Source organism: Chlamydotis macqueenii, chromosome 15, assembly GCF_036417535.1.
Source record: "Chlamydotis macqueenii isolate bChlMac1 chromosome 15, bChlMac1.mat, whole genome shotgun sequence".
Classification (NCBI taxonomy): Eukaryota; Metazoa; Chordata; class Aves; order Otidiformes; family Otididae; genus Chlamydotis; species Chlamydotis macqueenii.
In genome coordinates, this window is record NC_141570.1 from 10,550,667 (window position 1) to 10,574,263 (window position 23,597).

At 33.9% G+C, this 23,597-nt stretch overlaps 1 protein-coding gene across 3 annotated transcripts in view; it reads left to right on the plus strand.

The window, feature by feature from the left end:
- SNX29 (sorting nexin 29) overlaps window positions 1-23,597 on the plus strand; it is a 120,426-nt gene that overhangs the window by 80,491 nt on the left and 16,338 nt on the right. The window contains exons 20-21 of one of the 3 annotated variants that reach the window (XR_015260206.1): window positions 3,897-4,013; window positions 5,961-6,036. Coding sequence is in view for 2 of the 3 variants with exons in the window: in XM_086759796.1 (XP_086615922.1) it covers window positions 5,961-6,100; window positions 11,174-11,207 (174 nt within the window). In the remaining variant the exon portion in view is untranslated. Of the gene's footprint in view, window positions 1-3,896; window positions 4,014-5,960; window positions 6,101-11,173; window positions 11,808-23,597 lie in introns of those variants that run through there. The other 2 variants (XM_086759796.1, XM_086759799.1) reach the window with 2 other exon arrangements.

Below are 23,597 nucleotides of genomic sequence, written 5' to 3' on the forward strand. Positions count from 1 at the left end.
CTAGGATGGAAATTTTAAGCTCATGTAGTTTCAATCATTTTGAGATTATTTTTGTGTAATATGGTAGTATTTAGTATTGGAAACTGTACCTCCATAAAATTGTTTCATGATGCAGTAGTTACTGAAGGACAAGTGTATGCAAGTCATGTTTTCTTGTGACCTTTACAAAGGTGTCAATTAGCCTGTAAAAATTAATACTTGCTATCTAACTGTTTTTTACCACAAAACATTGAGAATGACAATGTTTAATTAGCTCCTGTTTCAGCTTCTGATTTCCAACTTCATTTTGAGATTAACGATTTGATGTCTTGTAAGCAGATAAAAACTGATATGATAATTTTGCTAAGACTGGTTGACCAAGATTGTGAAAAATATTGGGCTGCACTAGAATAACCTGAGTTTATTTCTGTATTTTTAGGTTCATCTTTGAATAGCACTATTGGCAGCTTTATTTAGGATGAGATGCATTGTGTGGTATCAGAGGCTCATACAGCTCTCATTAAAGTCCTAAAGTCATATTTCCTTTTATTTTAATTAAGTTGGATTGAGCCCTGAGCTGTTTTGTTGTTTGGTTTTGTTATTTTTTTCTTCCCAGTGCTAACAATAGGCGGTTAGTTAAATGATAAATAATGATTAGGACATGAGAAGCAGCGCATTTTATGTTGATTGCAACAACACCAAACCCAGAATAGGAAAGCGTTTTATCTGTCCCTAAATCATGGCAGGTAACCATGGCAATCATACCATTTCCAGCAGCTCATGAAAAATATTTAAAACATCTTAAGTGAGCTGTCCCATTAATAATGAAGAATATCAGTGTTTTGCCATCTGTTACATACTAAGAGTGTATATGAAAGATCAGCAGCTGTGTGAAACAATTTAAGCTGCACGTTGGAATGAACTTAGCTTGTAATGAAGAACTGCAAAACAGCATAACATAAAATATGGTATGTCAGACTCTGCTTTTTAGTTTTATACCTTAACATAACTTCTAGTATCTCTTGAGAGTCTGTAAGATTTCCATTATATGTTCTCATTTTTAGAGATTTGTAATTTAATATTAGCATTTTGCTGTGGGCAGAAGCTTGGCAAATTCTCAGTCAAAAAGAATTTCATAAAATATTTTGGGAGACAATAATTTCAGATTAAAAATATTTTCCCAGATGTGTTTTGACGCCTCTGCAATATGAAGCATTTTGCTTGTTAACTGAAATTTTGGGGACTCTTAATCAAAAGTATATGTTCTTGAACTGTGAGTTAGGAAATAACTTTGACGGTAGTTTGTGCAGAAACAGTAGTGGCTCTATTTTTCAGAAAATATGCATACAAATTGGAAATGAATGCTGATATGTTAAGTCTCAATTAACAATTTGTGTACAATATGTTTACTCTGCATAAATTGGTGATAAATGCCCTACAGATGTATATCAGAATGTGTCTATATTTATGTAACTGAGTCCCTCTCTATATAGTACTCTAATTAGGAATCCATTAGGAAGGACAATGGATTGCAGTTATAGGCAATGTATTCCTGCAGTTAATAGTTCCTTGTCTATGCACAGAACGCTTTCATGGATTGTTAATTAGGTGGTGCTGAATATGTGAGGCTTTCTCTTTGGTCAAATTGGAGCTGTTTCTCAAGTACAGTAAGGTAATTTCAGCATCATTACAAAGAGCAATAGTAGCTCTCACATGGAGGATATATGGCTCTAAAGAGTTTATCTTTTGAATTGAAAAGATAGCTCAAGTCTTGAAAGCAGAGCTCCTGCCTTTTTTAAATACTCTTTTGCCCCCTATAGTGCCATGGGATCAGGGATTAGGTTTGTCATAAATACAATAGGAGATGTTTTAGAAGTACTAGTTAAAAGTTAAATTTCTTCAAGTTAGGTGGGATCATTCAATCTACCAGTAGACCCAGTCAGAAGAACTTAAAGGGCCAGTTAGCCTTGCCTTTTGGTTTTAAAGTTAGTGAGATTGTTCAAATATCTTCAGGAAAAATGTGTAGAAACAGTATCTAGGGCCTGACTCAGGAAAATGCTTGAAAACATGTGCTCCCAAATTGTTAGGGAAGAATTTTAAATGTTCTGTATAAAAAAAATGGAGAAAAACTTAATAGAGCAGCCTGGGTTTTTTCCGTAGTAATTTCAAGTGTAATAATTTCAATATGTTTAATGCTGCATTTAGTGCCATTTTTGGTATGTGCTTCTGGGAAAAAAAATTCCGTGCCACAATTATTCCAAATTTATTGTTATAGCCAGATTTGAAAGAACTTCCTGGGTTTTGTCCAAAGCAAGTGGAAATTTGGATTGACAGATACAGTCTCATACAACCACCAAAGAAATGTACTAAAAGTATGGGGTTTTTTCACTGATACAAATCCCAATAAAAATCTTTCCCATATTTTTGCTTGTAAATAAAAATACCGTTTAGGAGTTGGATTGTAAAATACTAATTAGATTCCAGTTGTAGATAATTGAGTCCAATGAAAAGAAAGTACTTGTTACTTTTTTATAATGTAAGACTGAAAAAATTGGGCAGGCTTTGAACCAACGGTGTTTTTCCATTACCAATTATTCTATTTACTGTTTTGTGACAAAACCTTTATTACTGCAACAACTTGGCAGTAACAACTGTGTGGTAAAATAATTCCTCAGAGTAGCCGACCCGCTGTTGCAAAATGCATGTTTAATGATAAAGTACAGACTACAGCTGAATCATTTTGACCTTGATTTACATTACTTCTGGTAAGCACAATGGGCCTTAGTACACGGTACAGAATTTCATGGTAGATTGCTCAGTGTTTGGTTTAGAGATCGAATTTATGTCAGATTATAAGGGCATTTTCACCTGTTTTCAGGCTGAGTATAATTTCTGAGATTTTCTGTATTTCGCTTGAGTAAATGGCAGAAAAATAGCTATAATACAAGCACTAATTTCATCAACTGTAAACAGCAAAAATGCATTCCCTAAGCATGTTCTGGCAGATAAATTAGAAACTCCTTTGTGGTGTTATCTATAGATTCTTTACAATAAACGTAAGGGATAGAAAGTACCTACATTCAGCATTTTGCTCTTGTGTTTGTAACAAAGTGGTCCTGCCTGTGAAAGATGTGTTTGTTTAAATACACATGCAGTACAGAAATTATGCTAAAAGAATGCAGCTCCTGCTTCAGAGCAAATTTTAACATAATTGAAATTATATCACTGAAAATACTGTTTTCGAGGATTTGTGACCAAAAACCTTAAGAACTGAAAAAGTGCTAATGAATGTGATAATTTAAAAATTGATATTTTCTTTGGGACTTGAAAAAATGATTGATAGAAGTTATGCAAGTAGAATCAAGAAAGCGTAGTGGGGGTGAGGCCAGTTCTTTGGAATGGCTCTGATCGGAGGCTGTGTCTGCGCTGGGAGCTGGCTTGTAGAGCAAAGAACTACTCCTCCTTCCCCCATTACAGGCAGCTGAATAAGACCAGAGGACAGTATTCCTCCGTAACTGAAATGATCTCACGTGTGAGACGTCACCACTACTCATGTGGTTAAAACTTTCAGCTGTTCCACAAACAACTTCTTCTCCGAGATCTCCTGTGTGCCACACTTTCTTGTCTTCTGCGTCACACAGCTGGAGGTAGTAAATTAGCGTCCCTACCAAGGTGACGATGTGATACTTTGAATCCTTTGAGTGCAAAGATGGGAAGAGAAGACTGTTCCTTGAGTTAGTCAAAGAGTCCAATAGGAACAAAAATTGTAGTGAAAAGAAGAAAAATAATTAAATTTGTGTTAGTCAATTAGTTAATTAGTATTGCACTACACTTTTATTTATTATTAATATTCCATTTTTTTCCTAATATTATGTGTTGCCACATATTAAAATTTTTGCTTTAACATTTCCCAACAGCTTGTATAGACTTCTGTTCCACACATTTGTCCAGACTTCGTCAGTGCAGCGGGGCACGGAGCAAGCTGTTGCTCTGTTCCGTTTGAGTAGTAACTGTACTCAGTTGTGGAGTACTGGGTGAGTGACTCTGCAGAGTGGATTGCATGAAGTGTCAACAATGCAGCTTTTTTTTTAAATAAAGTGTCAGCTTCCAGAAGTTTTCAGGCTTCTTTTCTTCATTTATCAGTAAATCAATTAACACTAGAACTACTTGCTACACAATTTGTTTGTGTAGTGTGTGTATGTTGCTGAAAAACACATGATGTGACTGATAAAAAAAAAATAGCAAACCATATAATACATAGGTTTTTTAATTTTCACACTGTTTTTGATTATTACATGTATTAATATAAAACTGGAATGTGAAACAGAGCTGGACATCTGTGTAAGTTCATATTTAGAAAACAAAAAAATGAACGTATATTTTTGGAATTTTAAGAACTGCATTAAACAACAGAAGCACTGCAAAAGTTTTTGAATCCTTTAAGTATGAATGTCTTCAGCAATCATAAATGTCACAGTAATTACAAATACATGTTATTAAGTAATCACATGCAAATAAAAGGCGAGCAGAAAATACTTCCTTAAATTATAAAAAATGAGGCTATTTTTAGTATACAGAGTTAGTTGCCAATATTTGCAAGTGTACCTTAAAATTGGTTGATTTTTTTTTTTTAAATTTAATTCTACTAATTTAATTTCCTACTTTGAGAAGTGTCATTCAGAATCTTTTCTCATGTTCTTGTGTCTCCTAAAAATATTGCTCTTCCTGGTAACTTCTCCTAATAAGAGATAAGAACAGAACAAAATGTCAATAAAGGTTCTAGGAACTCTACAGCAGTCCTCTTCAATTTGAAGGAACATCCCTTGTTTTGATGATGAATTAGTGTGTTTTACTTAACGAAGGAATAATTTTTGTCTTTTTTTTTTTTTTTGTCCGAGGAACAAGAATCTGTTTCAACGACTTTTCTTACTTAGATAAATAATACAGGTTGGACAGACATATCTTATAGATAATAATCTTCCTTTGAGAACTGTCATTGTCTAATAATAGTTTTGGCTTAGCACCAAAAGAATGTACTCTAACAATTAAACCAGGTGATCAGAATGCCTGCATTTCTGAGATATAGTGTACTGGCTGTAGCACAAACGAGCCAGCACCTGATTTCATTTTAAACCTGTTATAGTCTTGTGTTAGTGTGAAATGTGTACACTTTATATTATAGTTTGCTGTAATTGCAATCCTTCAGAGGAAGAAGTTTAAGCTAGATGTAGGTTATAGGATGTATAACATTGTGCTGATTCTTAGACTTTTAATTTGTAAGTCCATCAGCAGAATGTGGAGTTTATAGAAATACTTTATTTATTAGGGCTAATGTAGTATAAAATCCTGAGACCTAAAACCCTATAGCAACTTCAGTAAACAGCTTTATGAGAGTTGTGATACAATTTTTAAAAAAGCAATCTATTATATGAAAACTCCATTACAAAACGATAATTTATTAACATAATAATAAAAAAATGGAGAAATATGAATCCATTCTGGAGTTTCTGCACCCAACATCTGAAAAGTATGAATTGTGAAGAAATTGTGGGAATAAATTTGTATTTCCTCCTCTGAAGACTGCTAATTCTGAATCTCAAAGGAATTGCAGAAATTGTTATGCCACTGCCTCTATGCCACTATTATGCACTGCCTTTCTAAGACTGCAGTATTTTATGGAGATCTACTATTAGGAAAAGAGTTCTGGTCCATAGAAGAGACATTCTGCCAAGGAGAGAATTCAGCATCCTGTCAGTGGATATTTTTGTGAAACAGGTTTTGATTAGGTTGCATGATTTTCCTTTATCTCCAAGAAGGACAGAGTCAAGGGTTTTTTACATATTGCCAACATATTTCTATAGATGTAATAAACATAGATCATCAAAAGATCAACTTTTATGCATATTAGGACTGTTCAGTTACATTATAGAATTGAAAAACATATTATTTGTTCCATTTATATTTTTCCCGTCTGTTTTTAGGATGCAAAGTTTGTAGAAGAGCGACGCAAGCAGCTACAAAATTACCTAAGGAACGTAATGAACAAAGTTATTCAAATTGTGCCAGAATTCACAGCCAATCCCAAAAAAGAGACTCTTATTCAGCTGATGCCCTTTTTTGTGTAAGTATCTGTCAAGTAGTCAAGAAAATATTAAGCTTTTTTAATCACAATTTAATTTAAAATATAATGCCAACATCTCAAAAATCTTTAAAACAGTAGTTTTTTAAATAGAAGGTTCATGTTCAAAATAAGTGGTTTTGTTATATTTAAAGGAATATATGACATATATAGTAATTCTTGTTTAATTAGATGGTAACTGAACAAAAATAACTGTGTAAAGCTTTCAAAAATATCTAAGTGACCTCAAAATCTGCATCCATACATACTCTTCAAACATTAGGTGTTTTCAGTTTCTTTTATTTTTTCAGTTTTGGTTTTGCTTTTGTTTGTGTGAGGTTAGTATTTTTGTTTTTAAAGTTATTTTGGATTATAAGGGTGGAACACTATTAGGGTACTTACTAATCAAATTAAAGAGTCAAGCTGTTAAATTCTTCCTAGTTGAATCTTGCAATCTGTTTACCCATGTTCTGATTTAATTAATGTCAGTATTGAATATGTCCAGAAATAGTTTAACACAGTCATCTGTTAAGAATTTCAAAACAAACCCTTTGATATGGAATCATAGAAGAGATATAATCTGTTAAAATATTTCCATTTTGCTGTAAACATTGTTCTTTACATTTTTTGTAAATGATACTTAGAGCTATTTAAGAAATAATATTAATGATTTTTTTTTTTCTAAAGTGATGTTAACTTATTTCTTTCGCTAATAATTTTTCAGTAGAATGATTTTTCAGAACTACACCTTTAGAGGTTATGTATAGATTGAACACGCATTCATAGTAAGTCATCATATTAAATTTGCTGTCCTCAAGGCTCTGCACAGGGATTGTGCATCCATGTCTGGGAAGCTATAGATAGATCAATTTGCAGAATCAAAACCAATTTAAAATTAGCGTGTTTCAGCAGAAGCATACGTACTTAGCTGTACTGTTTGCATGGCCTTTTCAAGTTGAAACTTTATTTCAAGAAAGCTGTATGTATTGGAAGATGTAATAGATAAATGGAAGTATGCCAAGATGTATTTTGTGGCATTTGTGTTTTTTCAGTTTTTTCTGGATTTGAAGAAGCAAAAATCAATTTGATGAGACGTCTTGGTGGTGGTGTTATAAATGGCAAAATGATGTTTCTTGGAACAAGCATCTCAAGAGACTTGTCCTTCATGTTGTACTTTATTTTGTTTTTTAAAAAGTAGGGCAAATACAAAATACATTTCCAATTGAATTTTCAACTAAATTTTCTCTTCTGTCCAATTATATTTTATTTTAAGATGGTTACGTATAGCTATGTGAAGTAGTGAACTGATAATTTCTTGTCAACTTCATAACTTGCTGCTTTAAACGTAGAGCAGCATTCCCAACAGTGTGCTGTTTAAGGTCCCATTTTTCATTGGCGCGTTATAATTTATCATCCTGAGTTACACACAGACAAGCGGTAATGCAGAATAACATCTCTAAGTTGAGGCTAGCTAGTTTTTGCTCCTCAACTAGTTTGCTTATGAAAGAAATTAATATTCAAGTTTTGTGGGGTCTAAGATATTTTAATAAATGATGATTATGGTTTCAGGTGTACATTTAGTTGCTGTAGTAATTATCATTACCTCAACAGTACAAGCAGTCATAAAGATAGCAACACAACTAATATTAAACTATGACAAAAGTGGGCAACAGTTTCAACCAGAAGCTATTAGATTAGGAAATGCTGTGGATACTGTAGTTAGAAATATTAATTTGAAGCTTCGGCCTTAATCAATGGAAAACATACTCATAGTAGCAGTTCAGTATTTGAACTGTGATGGATTATTTACATGCTTTAACAAAATTTGTTTTGGTTTTGAATTGTTGTTTAATTTCAATTATTAGGATTTCACATATTTTTTAAAAATATATCATTAATTGTACAATTCACCAATGACCGTACTGTGAGATTATAAGTATGAAATAATACAGTACGCATGTAAAAGCAATGACATTACTTTTCAGGTGGTTTTTTCGTCTTAATACACTGTTGTTACATAAATATTTTATTACAGTATCTTTTCATTCTACTTTGAGAACTGAGTGAGATAAATACAATTAATTTCACAGAAAGAGCAAAGTTTCATTGAGAAGGCAGCATATTTAAGTAATCTATTTTGTCAATATGGGTACAATTTAGTATGTTAAGCATTTTAATACAAAATAAAGCAATTATATCTAAGCAAAGGAATTTGTTCAAGGAGATTTGCTCATGGAAATTTGCCAAAACCATTTGTCAACAATTTGTAAACACCAATATGATGCACTGCATTGATGCTAACCTTTTTTGGGTACAGCTATAAGATAGGTTGCAAAAAAATTTAGTTTTAGAGGAATTTTTTGCATTTGTCTGTTTCATAATTCTCAACACATTGCATGAAGCAATGGACTACAGTGGATTCAAGAATATTCTTTCATATCTGGACATTATGGCTAAAAGGTTCTGTTCCCATGTGTATCTGTGAATTATTTCCTTGGAGCTTTTTCTCAAAAACAGATGTATTGGCATAGTTTCTTAGTTAGAGTAGACAGTTCTTAATGGAAATATTAGTGGGATTCTGGAAAAGCTTAACTGTTGAGCAAAATAACTGTATACCTCATCTACAGCAGACAAAGTGGGTTTTAATGCGTTTTTCTACTGAGGTATCAGACTCTTCCTCTGCAGCTAGAGCAGCAGTATTAAATTAAAGAACTTTCAGACAATGATAGAAGGAAGAAATTTTTAGAAAGTATCATCATTTCTAGGCTATCATTTGAATTCTCAGTGTCTAGAGTCATGACCTGGCGCTGCTGGTGAGTAAGAAAAAGCATCTAGAAGAAAATGCATTTCAATCCCACTTCATATTACCAGCTTCCTCCAGTATTGTCCGTCCTTAGAGGATTTTGAGCTTTGTCAACAGCAGATCTCGAACATACTGGACCGTAGGAAGTGTTTATTACATTATTCAGTTGTAACCTTTGTACTCTAAATGCAATTCTTATATTCTGTTAGATTTAATAATATTTTGGTTTAGTAATATTTTAAGATAAAACACTGTAAAGACATACAATAGTTTTGATATATTTAATTTGTCCTTTATAGCACAAACGTGTGTATAGATGCTGATTACATATTTATCAATGAAATAGTTAGCAGTTGCAAAACACTGAGATATTAGTCATAGGACTGTGCTGTAGATAGTAGTGATACTTCAGTCTAGGAGAAAAAAATTACAGTCTTGATAAGCGTAAAAAGTCTCTAGCGCCTTAGGCCTGTATTAGAAAGCAAAGAAATATAAAACTTAAAAAAAATTATCTAGTGTTACAGAGTTTCTTCTCACTGCAAAATTAAATGACCACACTTCAGTGCGAAAATGAAAAATCCCATAAAGGTTATGTCTGAGTAGGGATCCTATAGACAGAAATTACAGGGTCGGTTTTAATTAATCACTTTTAAGATCTGATTTCGATCCTAGAGTACATTTATGATGAACTGAAAACAAGATTAATGTCCCTAAGACTGAATCCACTGTTTATAATAAATGCTGTAAGGAATGTTGTCTAAAATTTTTGTTGTGATGTTGTTCCTTTGGGAATTTCTCCCTTCCAAGTGCAGTGATTTCATACAATCAGGCACAGATCTAATGAGGCAAAGCATTTTAGTTGATCTGTATGAAATAGCCTGCAACTGTTATAAAGAAAGAAATTAATTCTGTTTTGAAACTCAGATACAGCTAAAAGTTTGCAGTAAAATAATATGAATCAGTTTGCTAGCATTTCTCTTCATTGTTGTATCAAATGTTAGTGGTTAATCATGGAATGTAATTTGTTTTGATTCCCTATGCTGTGAACTCTCATCAACGTATTCTTTCTGTTGTCAGTCTTTATAATTTTTAATTTCAATTCAATTTTAATGCTGCATTAGCTCAGTCACAGGTTTGGTCAAATAGTTTCCTTTATAGTCCACTTTAATGTCTTAATGTAAAAAAGAGATCCTGACTCTGCTAATTTGTCTGTTTACATGCTGAATAGCAAATTCTTTGTAATAGTAAAATTGCCATCACAAGTTAAATTTTTCAGTCCATGCAGAGCAAAACCTAAATCAAGAATTGGCACTGCTGAATTAGATTGCTACGTCTGCTAGCTGGGGAAGGCCTGTCTGTTAATACTTGAATTAACATTTATTTACACTCATGATTGGTACATTACAGATAAATAAAACTTGTTATAACAAGCACACTTGTGTTTTAATCACATTTTTATCAATCTATCAAAAAACCCCCGCACACATTAGCTCTTGGTAAATACATATATAAGAACAGGATGTATCTTTGGCAACAAGCATCACAATTCTTTGGACCATGTAACTGAGTCTTTGAACATAAATCATCATGATAGGTTATATGATTTCAAGTAGGTAAAAAGCTGGAAGCTGTAAAAAGTTGTGAAAAGAAACACTAAAATGTTGTGATGTCCATTTTTTTATCTCTGTGGTTTCTGTATTGAATATCCTCAATTTTTAGAAGATAATCTTCCCATCATCCTCATAATGGGCACAAACTGAAATAGAAGAAAAATAAAAACCTTTTTTTAACTGTAAGGGTGATTGAACACTTCAACAGGTTCCCCAGAAGTTGTTGACACTCCCTCTTTGGAGATATTAAAGACTTGACAGGACACAGTCCTGGCCAACCTTGTGCAGGGGGATTGATCTCTAGAGGTGCTTCCCAACCTCAAACAGTTTATCAGTCTATGACTCCCCAAAATCTCAACCTGCAATTTTAATTTGAGTTATGTTTTACATAAACAATGCCCGTAGTGTTAGCTAAATATACAACTGGTCAAACAGATATTATATGTGAACAAAAAAAAAGCCTGAACAGTGTGAAACTACTAAAACGTATACACCACTCCAGAATGCAATGCTGCTCAAATAAGAATACTGCCACTTTATTGACTCTTTTGCTTTGGCAATGCAAATGTTTGGATTAAAATATATGCAAGAATTGTATAAACAGAATTGTGTGCATATTTTCACAGATTACTGTGCTGAGTATTTTTTTATCTCATTTTCTAGGCCACAGCTACATGTTCCAACAGTTTCTAGATAACTATTAATAATATGTTCTGCTGAGCTGCAGAGCTGGACATTTGTTCTCTTGTGGTAACTGCTCAAACATACGATTGAAAGGAAGCAGAGATTCTGCTCAGTAAATCACCAGAAAAGAGGCTAGAGCAGATTCTGAGAAACTTGTCTGCAGAATGTATTTGAACACCAGAGGAGTCATCAGATCTCCGTGATGATTAGAGGATTGTAAAAAAATTGAATGAAAAAATATATTATCTTAATTTCACTGGATTTCATCACTGGCAACATGTTTGATAGCAAAAGTTGTGTTCTTAGGTGTTTTGTGCCCATTGTCTTTGAGTCACCGAGTAAAATGGTAGTAAAAAAATTAACTATTTCTACCTCTCTTTCGCATTTGTAAATGCTTTCTCCCTCCTGGAAGGTAAAGTTATGAGAAGTGCAGTAGAGAGACACAGGTACCAACTGACAGGGAAATTTCAATATCAACCAATCAGCCACTCCAAAAATAATATAAAAAAAAAAAGTTGCCCTGGAAATATTCCTCTAGGATTTATTTGGCACTAAACAGTATGTAAAGCCAAGTATCTTCTTTTGGTCTTGCAGACCACAAAGTTAAAATAATATGGTAGAATAGATGTTTGTTCTTGGGGAGTTGAAGAAGTTTGGTTTGGTTTGGATTTGGGGGTTTTTCTTATCTCTATTTCAGTTGCAATTGTCAGTATGTCATTGAGAACATTTAAATGTGTACATTAAAGGTATGAGAGATAAAAATAATGTTGATTTCTATACAGTACCATTGCTAGTATTAAAATGTTGCTTTCAGGCATAAATGAAATATATCTTGAAAGAAAATTACTGTGAGGTTCCTATGGATGTTGTATCTGAGTTCATTTTGAAGACATTGACAATTAACCCATTCCTAAGTTACTTTCAAAATATTTTAGAGGGATAAAAACATTTGCTCAGACTTAAAGTTAGCTACAAACTAGTCTATCGGTTGTATTTCGTTCAATAGCTTCATCTCTCAACAAGGGATAGTTTGCAGCACATATAGGCACTGTTTTAGAATAAAGAATAAACTAAAGCCTCTTCACAGAAATATTTGTGGAATATTATTTTAAATAAGATATTTGAATATATAGACAATAATTTATATATGTTTAAAGGTAGAGGAGAAAAACTCTTTAAAACGGTGCTTTTACTGTGTTCTTGGCCAGTGACAGTATTGAGATGAGGTTTTAATGAAGTAAAATAAAAATTTTAAAGGAATTTTAGTTTTATGAATTTCTCTGCAGGACTTTAAATCTCGATCTCAAATAAGGTGAAATTGTGTTTGTAATCTTATTCTGCTCATGTTATGTTCTAATGTTGTCTGCCTAATTTAATGACTTATAACAAATCAGTTTGATAGCTACAGAGAGGTTTGTAAAATACTGTAATTATTTCCTCCCTTTAGGACTTGCTTAGCTGGACTGAGAGTACTGTATTTGTAGCAGCACTACAGCTCCTATTTAACTAGCCTTTCTGGACGAAAAGCTACAAAAGATGATTCTATGAAAAAGCAAAATAACTGTAGAGTATGCTTCTCTAGCGTGTAAACAAATACAGGAAATGATAGTTAATACAGAATTTATGCGTTGAATGAATGGGAATCCTTCCTATTTTAATTCCACACTCTCTCTATATAACATAAATAAGTAAAAGCCTGTACACATACATCCATCTGTATCAACTCAGCAATGAAAGTTTTATTTTACTAATATTCCAAGTTAGCTTGGAATATTTTCAGATATTGATATTACTATTTATACGCGAGTACTGAATACTCATTGAAATGATTCCTTTGATATCCCTCTAGTTAGGGTATGGTTATATACTTAGTTAGTTAGGCATTGCATCAGTTATGCATATCGGATATGTGGTGTTTAGTATTAGTAACATGGGTTTTATACTGAATTTTTTTTTTTTGCATATTCTATAACTCATGCTGGGTCTGCAGTTGCAGCCTGGAAGTTCTTGGGCCAGCTGAAAATGAGACAGCAAAATTATCCTCTCCATTCAGTTTGCAGTGTATGTGATGCCAGTATTCTGCTGTATTATTCTGTGCACTGTCAGATAAAAACAGTAAGATAAACAGTAAGAGTAAAAGCAAGCAAACAAGCAATCCCTGAAATACTGCAAAACTATCGATGCAAAGTAAGGAAGTCTTAAATGCAATTTTGAATAGGTTAATTTCTCAAAGAATGAGTTGGTGATGGCATACTTCTTAAAGCTATTCATGTACATATCTGTAACTTCTAATAGAATATATGACAGTATTCAGCTAATGCATCCTCAAGTATTGTGGTTAGTGGCCAGATTTTTACCTGATTGCATCTGTTATCAACTTGGCACTGAATGACTTCAGTATCTCTTTAACAGGTCTCAGTTATGTTCTATAACAGTAACTAAGCACTGTGATAAAGAGGAATATAATTTACATGAACAAACTGGGAACAGCATTTGCTTAAATATCTGGCTTTTAATTAGTAAAGCATCTCCTAATGCCTGAAACATGCTAATGAAACTAATTTATTGCTATGTTAATTGATTGATCTACTTATAAAACTATGTAGAGACATTACACAATATTTATCTTTCAATAGAACTGTGTTGCCAAGCACTGATGATTGTTGAAGTAAAAATACCTTCGATATGTAAAATTTGATGAGCATGTTCGGATAATACAGGAAGTTCCATTGCAAAAATGTACTAGTCTTCTCTGGAATGATTGATGATGATAAAATTAAATTACTTGAATTGGAGTGGATTGTTCTTAACAAACATAAGTTGTCTCACTGTTATTCTTGGTTTCTGCATTTCTCACTTTGTAACTGACAGTTTTGTTTTTAGTTTCTCATAACCTACGAGGCCTGACATAAAAAAGCATCATACGTGTTTTGATCTAAATGAAATGTGAAGTAGCGGGGCAAAAATTGTTTGGTCAAAGTATATGAGAATTCATTCTTTCATCTATTTTCGTTCTGTAAGAATTGTATTATGATGTCACATTGTCTTTTATTTTGTTTTTGGCACATATCAACATTGAAGACATGTATTACGTGGCATTCTAGAAATGTATTAAATTTTCCTTTCCTTACTCTGATTAGTTGAGAGGGTTATTAATGTTAGAGGAAAATGAGGAAGGAAAAAAATATCAAGAGGAGTAGAAACAGACATGAAGTGTGGAAGAATAAGCAAGGAGAGGGAGACACAAGATGCTTAATGTTAAAACAAAGATTGGTTGAATATAGCAAGGAAATACGGAGAAATAGTGGTACTTGAGGCTTACTAGGAGCATTTGTCTTTATAAAGCTAGTTTTATCCAGGCAATTGATGATGATGTTATGGTTGCAGGTTTTTATTTTACAAGTGATCTATCTAGGATTTGACAGGTTATTTGTGAAATAATTAAAACTTGGATCCTAGCTTTAAAGTACAAGACACTAAAAACTTGAATAGTCATTGGAAAAGTGTGGCAGGTATGTCTGATGGCATTTGTTGTAACTCTGCGACTCCTTTCTATGTGGTAAAGAGCTGCCCTGTATCCTCCTAGTTTGTTCAGACCTAAGGTTTGCAAAATTATTTCTTACTTTATTACCAGTAAAAAATTCTAAATCTGTAAATTGAGCTAGGGAAAGACAATTATCTATGGAAGATGATTGCCTCCATAATGCAAACTATAGCATAGTTTTATTCTATGATTTATTCTATGTCAAAGGCATTGCAGGAGAGTTAAGGAAGCTCTGTTTTAACTTGAGTACATAACTGACCAAATCTTAGTTTGTCTTTGAGAATTCTTCCAGCACACTTACGTCAGTTAAGAGTGTGTGTATGGAAAAACACTCCTTTGAAATACTTATGGGAGATGCCGCCTATGCTGGGAAGAATAATGTATCTGTACTAGCAAGAAATTTTATTTACTCTTCTCCCTTTTGATCCCAAGGGGCAGTCTGCAGTACAGAGATGCCATTAAAAGCACTGTAGAGAGAAAAGCTCCTTAATCTGATTTATAATCAGAGCAATGATATCCAAATTTGTTTTCACGTTCCCTGTGTTCCCCCCTCCTCCTCTGCTCTGCCTACAGTGTGCCATTCTCTATCTATTTCATGAATTTACATCTTCCCCATCCATGTTTTTTCAATGTGTGATTTGCTTCTGATAACCCTTCTGAGTTAATATGTACACGTTTCAGCCAAAGTGTTTTCAGTCCATTATGTCCTAATTTAGGATAGTTATCATACAATACTATTAGCAGCCTTCATAGTCTTCAGACAGTTGCTGTGGATGGAGATATATTCCAAATACCCACCAGCACTCAAGATAGCTGCTGATGTCAACTTGGTTCTGCTGTTACTGGTTTTACAGAAGTTAGCAGTCAAGTAACTACTCACTAGAGCTTAAATGACAACTTTTAATCAGGAAGAATATTATGTGTAGTTCCTAATGAATTACAAAAGGCACATAAAATTAGCAATGAGATCTGCTTTACATACAAATGTTGTAATCCTTTACATTTCAGATCAAAATTTAAGCAAAGTGAAAATTTGGAGTCCATATATTTTGATATTTTAAAAAATTGTTGTAGTTGTTGATCTTTTTCTCAATTGTTAAAGTAAAAAGTACTAGAAACTGTACAGTTTTCTTAGTTCTTTATTCCTCTCTGCTGCATTTCTACAGGTTATATTTATTTTTACAGCACTTGGTCTTATTAAGAGAAATCTGCCAGCAGTGCTCAATGTAAATAGGTTTTATTCAGATGAAATAATCTGTTTATGTGTATGTCTCTGACTCCTGCCTGCCTGTTTTCTTGCTTTTGCTCACACTTTCTTGCTCTTCCTTGCATTTTCTCAGTCTTTCACTTTTAATGCAGTACTGACCCAGAAGTGTTTCAGTATAAGGACAATTGAAAACATTTTCTCCTGCAGATCATGGGTAATAGTGAAAGTATTACAGAAATACATCCTTCTAAACTCACCCTGATGAAACACCTCAGTGTTGTATTGTTCCAGGACTAAGACACCTCAGTGAAAAGGTGTTTGTTATTTCTTTGCCTTGGTGTGATACTTAATAAAACTGGTATGTCATACAGCAGCTCCATAATACTGAGGAGTTTTATGTATTGCATTTATTGCCTCATTATTGAGTCTTGCCATTAAAAAAAAAAAAAAATCAACTTCACTTTCAAATAGTTTGACTCCTACACCCATTACCGTCTCAGTAAAGACAGTGAGACTTGCTCTGCAAAGTTAATTGCTATGAACTGTTCAACAGGCCTCACAAATAGGTATTTTTGAGAATATTTCCATCTAGTAGATTTTTGTCATACTTCTTTGTATTCAAAGTGACCTTTACAGTACTTAGCAGAAGAATAATTTAGTGTATACTGCACTGGAATTGAATACTCTCCAGTCACTATTGGAAGCATTTGAGGGCTTGTGATCTTTTACAGTTGCCTCAGTATAAACTCTTGTTTATTGCTGCCTGAGAAAATAAGAATGTTAAAACAGGCAATACTGATATTTTGTGTCTAAAATTGTTGAAACAAATTAGGGAGAGGATGTGGTACAGTATTTCTTTTATATATGTAGAAATTGCATGGTTTAAAAGAATCGGGCAAAAATTTTAAAGCAAGACAATAACAGTCTAAAAGCACTTGCATGTGGCAGTTGGTAGCTAGTCGGTATGTATCGATTTCCTTTATAAACACACAACTTACAAAGCTCTGAAGCAAATGGAAATTATGTTGAACAAGGCCATGTTCACTGTTACAGCAAACTTCAGCGCTGTACAAAATGAGCTTTTAACTGTGCTGTGCATTTTCCAATGGGCCTATTTCCATCTGTCCTTTGCAAATAATAAAAATGACTCTAAGAATTAGTGAAAATGCCAAGTTGCCTACCATGAAAATATGAAATCCTCAATTTACTCAATATTTTTTCATTTAACACCTTTATAAAATGCAGAAATAGTTTAATGTCACTTTGAGTCTCTTTTATTACTCTTGATTACACCTGGTTCCCAGTTTATACAAGGCAATTATTTTGCCTAACCGTTTTTCTTAGTTTAGGCAACTTAGTTGGAGATGGGATGGTGGTCAGTTTAACTAACGAATTAGTTGGATCAAGATACTTTTCAATGTTTTTTTGATTGGGCCTCAGGAATTGTATCATCACTTTCTATCATTTTCCCTCCCAGTTAACAACAGGCTAGTAATGAAAGATCATTCTGAGAGGAGTTGTTCTCAAGAGCATTTGCTTTTTCCTTTTCACCTTGCTCTTTTATTGCTTGATAATAAACTCAGGAAGTCTTTAGCAAGAGACAGGTTTTCTGAACTGTGCCGTTTATGTCCCTAACATGCTTAACTTGTAGCAGTGCAAGAAGAGGTTAAGATTTTTCTCATAAAAGAACCCAGAGCCAGTTGAAGGTTTGTGTCATTACAGCAGTGATTCTGTTTCCTTGGTAACAAGCAAGTCACATGCACTTCCCTGTTAAAAAGTGAACTCTCTATATATTCAGGCATTTCTGTACTGCAGCAGGTGTTTCTGAAATTGGTAGCAAAGAATGGGCTCCAGAGCCAGTAAATAAAATAAATAAAATAAAATCAGAAAATATAATTTTTATCTTTGCAATCCCAGTTTTTCTGTCTTACAGTTCTCAATTATTATTTTAAATTCACATTTCTGTCAATGAGATAGGAATATAACAACAAGTTGCAATGCTAAGTACTCAAAAATACAGGTTAACATACACCAATAAAGTAAAATCTTTAAGGTGTTTCAAAATTAAATCAAACCAGCTGAGATTGTAAATTATCTTCAATAAAAACAAGATAGTTGGAAGATGCATTCGAGCACCAGTTCTTGATATACAGCAATGAGTAGTCACAGATAGAAAAAATGTTGCAGAATAGGCAAGGAGTTGTTTGTGTCTCATTTCTACAAGTGACTGTAACTTGTAAGACTAGCCATTACCTTCCTTGTGCTTCTGTGCCTTGTATCTTTTTTTGAGAATGAGATTTCTTTCTGCTTCCTGTGGTTGGAAAGTTTAGTCCTTCCTTGAAGGTCAGGTTGGTTTTTATTTTCCTCAGTTTTAATGGCAGCAGTGACAAAGGAGCCTCACTCCTTTGAAGTCTAGTTGTAAAAAACTCAATTAACTGTTCATTTTCCCTGCTGGGATTTTTACAGCAAACATTAGTCTGGTAACACAGAGAATAATGCTGCTTAAGACTATAAATTGTAGAATGTAAGATATAACTACCCTCCATGCCCAAATATATCTTACACAGATATGAAGTCAATTTGTAGAGCAAGAGATATATTCAAAATAAATGTGGAGATCACTTGTTATTTTAGTAGAAAGAGGTAACTAGTAAGTTTTCACATATACAGCCATTGCACTGAGAGAATATATATAAAACCATTTACAAAGTTCTTTAGCTTTGGGTCTAAATGTGAGTAAACTTGTTTTCTATTGCCTATGAAGAAAACCACATCATTCCTCTCGGTATACTTATTGCATATTCCCCTAACTGGCAAGTGGATTTGGTTAGTGTCGTAGTTCAGTTAGCTAAATCATAAGCTATTTCTAATTGTAAACACACAAGAAATTTCCTACTTCTATTTTGTCCATACCTAATTCACAAACAATAGATTCAACACTCTTTAAGGCTCCTTATGCCAGTTTTGAATCTGGAACAAATTTTTGCATCCTAGCTATGAAAAGTGGAATACTAGAAATGCTAATATAATTAAGTGTGCAGTACTTCAAAGTACCATTGTCATTATTGATAATGTGAAAGCATTTACAATGAGGGTGGTGCAGCACTGGCCCAGGTTGCCCAGAGAGGCGGTGGATGCCCCGTCCCCAGAAACATTCCAGGCCAGGTTGGCCGGGGCTCTGAACAACCTGGTCTGGTTGGAGATGTCCCTGCTCCTTGCAGGGGGGTTGGACTGGATGGCCTTTGAAGGTCCCTTCCAACCCAAACCATTCTGTGATGCTATGATTTTACTATGGATTAAGGTATCAAACAATCAGTTTACCTTTTTTTTTTTTTTTTTTTCCTTTCAGCAATGTTGACAGCCATCTTGAAACCTTTTCTTTGTAATGTGACATTATTTTCATAAGTGAATAAAAGAATCAAGTTGTTCTCCTCAAGCTAGCCATGTGGTAGCTTTACCTGCTATTCAAATAGAGAATTCATGTGTTTCCTGTAAGCATTGTGGTTTTATACCAATATAGTCACGTTACCCTCTTTTTACTGTCTATCGGCACTGGTTAATATATTTAATCAATGTCATATGGGAATAGAATTTAACCCAAGAAGGTGCCATTATTGTAATATGTTAGGGTGCACAGCACAGTGTCTAGGTTCTAGTTTAAATTGATTTAACAACAGTGCATAAAAACGGAGAAGTCCAGGTTGCAACAGTAGGTGGTTGCTCACTGAAGTAGTTCTTTTAACTGAAGTGACTTGTCCAATAAGAACTTTCAAATGAAGTTTTCAGCCTGGAGAAATGTACTAAAAAATGCCTTAAGCTGGTAGTTTTCCCAAAATATATCTTGGAAGGTAGAACAGTAGAATAAGGAGGTGTCAAAGACTCAGTAGGATTTCCTCACAAAGCTCAGGCAGTCCAGTGTCACGCTCTGATTGAGGTCTGGGTGGCTGAAAACCTGAGAGTCAACAGGGAGTTGAAGTCTATTTTGTAATAAAGAAAATGCGAAATGAGGGCACACTGAAACATGAAATAGGTGAATTGATTTGAAAGAGAGAACTTGATGTGTAGGTTGTTCTGCAGGAGAGAATTGGTTTAGATGGGGAGCTGTGAGAATGACTTCTGGGCAACAAAAATTTTACTCAGCTACATAGAATCAACTCAGCACAGGAGTCTGTTGAGAGAAGAATTAGGCGTAAAGAGAAGAAAGTAAATAGTAGGTGGGAAGGGACTGGGTAATAAACTGTTGTGGCTGTTGATGTGAATTAATAAAGGAAAAAAAAAAACTAGAGAACATGGGAAATAGGAGGATAAATGAATAGAGTAAGAGTAGAGGAGTGCTAAAAAAGTAACAGAAGCAGGAGACTGAGACAGTTTGGACTGAATGAAGCGAATGTATGTGAAAATGAGGTGAAAAAAGGAAGATGATGGGAAAGAATGAAAAGAAGGAAACACCAAAACACACTCTTATAGGATTTATTTTCCTTTACTAGATTTTGTGCACACAGAAAAGAAGCCATTTCATTAGAAGTAATTGGAATTTGCTTTAATTTACTGAAATGGCAATGGTAGCTTTAATAGCAACAAAAGAAGAGGTTCACCACAGGCATAGGATTTTTACTTAAACACTATACAGAAGGTATTTTGTCTTTCCTTTGAAAATAAGACTTGAAAAAAACCCAACATATATAGGCGATTCTGGTATTTTAAAAGATTCTTGTTGGGTATAAAAATTCAACTCCACCTGGGATCTTGGTTTGAGAAGGTCTGGTGCAATGAATATTCTGCATTCAGTTGTTGCCCCATGTACAGAGCAAAGTAAATGACTGGCAGGAAGAGATTCTTCTGCTTTGCAAGTGTGACCAGCTTCGTGGTCATTCCGTGAATCTGTTCTCTGGGTACTGGGACAAAACTTTATCTTTCTTCCTTTAATCCTCAGACCTATAAACTCCCATTCTCTCCTTCTTATACCCTGAATATATTTTTGCGAAGTGCCATTTTTCTTCAATAGCAAATAATTTAACTTCCTTTTAAATAAGGAATGACAGGTTTTTAAGTTGACAATTTTATAAGGATGATCCTTGTTTTTTTCAGAATATTGGCCTTGTTATGGGCAGGCCAAATGATATTCACCAATTGCAGCTAACATGGCTTAAGTTACATTTAACTTTCATTTACCATTCATATTTTAGGCTTCTGAGGAATCTTTCAGCATAATTCAGGATGTCTAGATGTAAAATTACTTTTTTTTTTTTTTTTTAATAGTACTAGAAACTTGGAAAATGCACAAGCAAATGTCTTCTTCTGTAACTTCATCCTCTGCATACTTTTAAATATTTTTTTGCTCATGTAAGCATTCAGTAGATTCTAAGGTAATTTATATATTGATTTTTTTTTTTTCCCATGCAGCGGTATATATACACACTACTCATCCTGAAACCTTAGAATCCATATCAATTTTCCTCTGTAAGAAACACTTTCCTTGTACAGTTCTAACATTATTTTGTCTCTGTTTATTGGTATCAGTATACTGTAAATGGATATATAAAATTATGAAATGTGCATGTGTGGGACATATGTGCATCTTCACAAAATTAGATCTAGATAGCCATTTAAATATTATTTAAAATACAGACCTTTGTGATATCATCTGTATTAGGCTTCTGTGCTCATTCCCTAGGCCTAAGGTATGAACTCTATGGAAAAATATAGGAGACTGAAACACTTGCCTGGGCAACCTAACCAGCAGCTCTTCCAGATGCGATATCATGGTTGATTCTGACGTTATTTGTTTCTCTGATTCACTGTGGCATTCTGTTAACCTTCTAGTTGTGTGCCCTGCTCAGTCTATGCATGTTGCGTAGCTCAGCCAGGCTTGCCCAGAGCCTCAAAATCTGCCTGTCAGCTCAATTTACCAGTCTCTCTTTGTTAAGTTAAGTCTCAGTGAGAGCTTGAGATGGGTGTATTCTCAGTTCAGCAGCCTCTGCAGTGGGTTAATATGCTATTTGTATTCTGTTTGTGTCCAGATAAACGCCATAGTGTTATATTTCAATCTTGGATAAAACAAAGGCATGTTTTAGTTTTCATTTAAAATGATAATCAAGAGTTGCAAAACAGAAGCATGAAAATAGTAAAGTACATAACTATGTAGATGACTGCTTTCCATTAACCTCCTAGTCTGCATCTGATTACTAACAGTTGTAAAATAATGGCACTTGAAATTTTTACATTTGAAAGAGATTGACATCTGTACAGGATTGATAAAAACTTTTCTTGTAAGCACGTAGATTGTATTTCTACTTGAACAGCTAAGAGATCTTACAGGGGATTTCCTTCCTTCCTTACAAATAACAGCAATTATCAGAGTTTCAGATTTTGTTGTGCTCATTAATAAGTATACATGATTTGTAAAGGAAGCGAAGTCTAATAATCTTGTTTGTAATTGTCTAGTTATTTCTTTTTACAATATAAACCAGTTTCTGGTATGATTACTTGAGTAGGATTCTTTTTAAAAAAAAAATGTTCCAATAGTATACCTAATTTAATTTAAAATGGTTTTATTTTCTATGTATTTTCCTAAATTCTCTAGTAAATGAGACTAGACGTGCATGGGCGCTTTATTTGCTAGTTATCCTCTCTGTCCCTAACAATTTGCCCCATTATTCTGCTGGAGCTGACTTTCCCAGAGGAGGAGAGCACAGAGGAGTTTGCAACTCAAATAGTCAACAGTTGAGAATGTGCTAAAACACTGGGATTGTAAGCAAGTGCGGAAGCCTAAATGTTTTTGCTGTCCCTACTGTACAGTGGTGCCTAGCTTCCAACGTGTGAGAGCTCTCATGCTTTAAACTACCAAAGCTGTATTGTTCTGTCCCTTTGCAATCAAAGTCTTAAATATTAATATAATGTTTTAAAATGCGCACAGAATTTTCAATGTAAAGGTCCACAAACATATAGCATATTATGTTACATCCTAGTATGTATTTTTATGTAGCATCCAAGTCATCAGTGAGCACCAGACTGGCCCAATTAAGTCAAACTGAATGTTTTTATTTGATTTGAAGGTAACTTTTTTCCTTGGTATAATTTTTCTAACTATTCAGCAGGTGAGAATACACTAGATTTTCTCTATAGTGACAGTTACTCGAATGAATACATAATAGTAAATGTGGATGATAAGAACAATTTATTGCATGGTTGTTCAGGTACTTCACTGTTTCATGTGTCACCTGTACACCCTACAGATACCTCTGATACATATGAATAATGTTATTTTCACAAAATTTGCCCTTCTTGAGCCAGTTTCCTGCCCACTAAGTTACATTACCTCCTGGTTAGTAGAATCTGATATCAGACTTCATGACAATTATAAACCTAAAGCATTGATACCCACTTAATTACCCTTGTTTGCCATGGCAGTAATATTGTCAAAGAACAGAAGTTAAACTAGACCACCCTTGCCCAAATCTACATGAATTCCCTGTAATGAAGCTGTAGCTTTCAAAGCTTATTTTTTGGCCTACTAAATCCTGCAAAATAGTTTGTAATATTTATTCTACAGCTGCACTTAAACTAGCTGATCTATAATTGCTTGTTACGTTTCTCTTTATGGAGATTATTTTAAGAAAATTGCCAGCTTTAGATATTCACAGTCAAATATC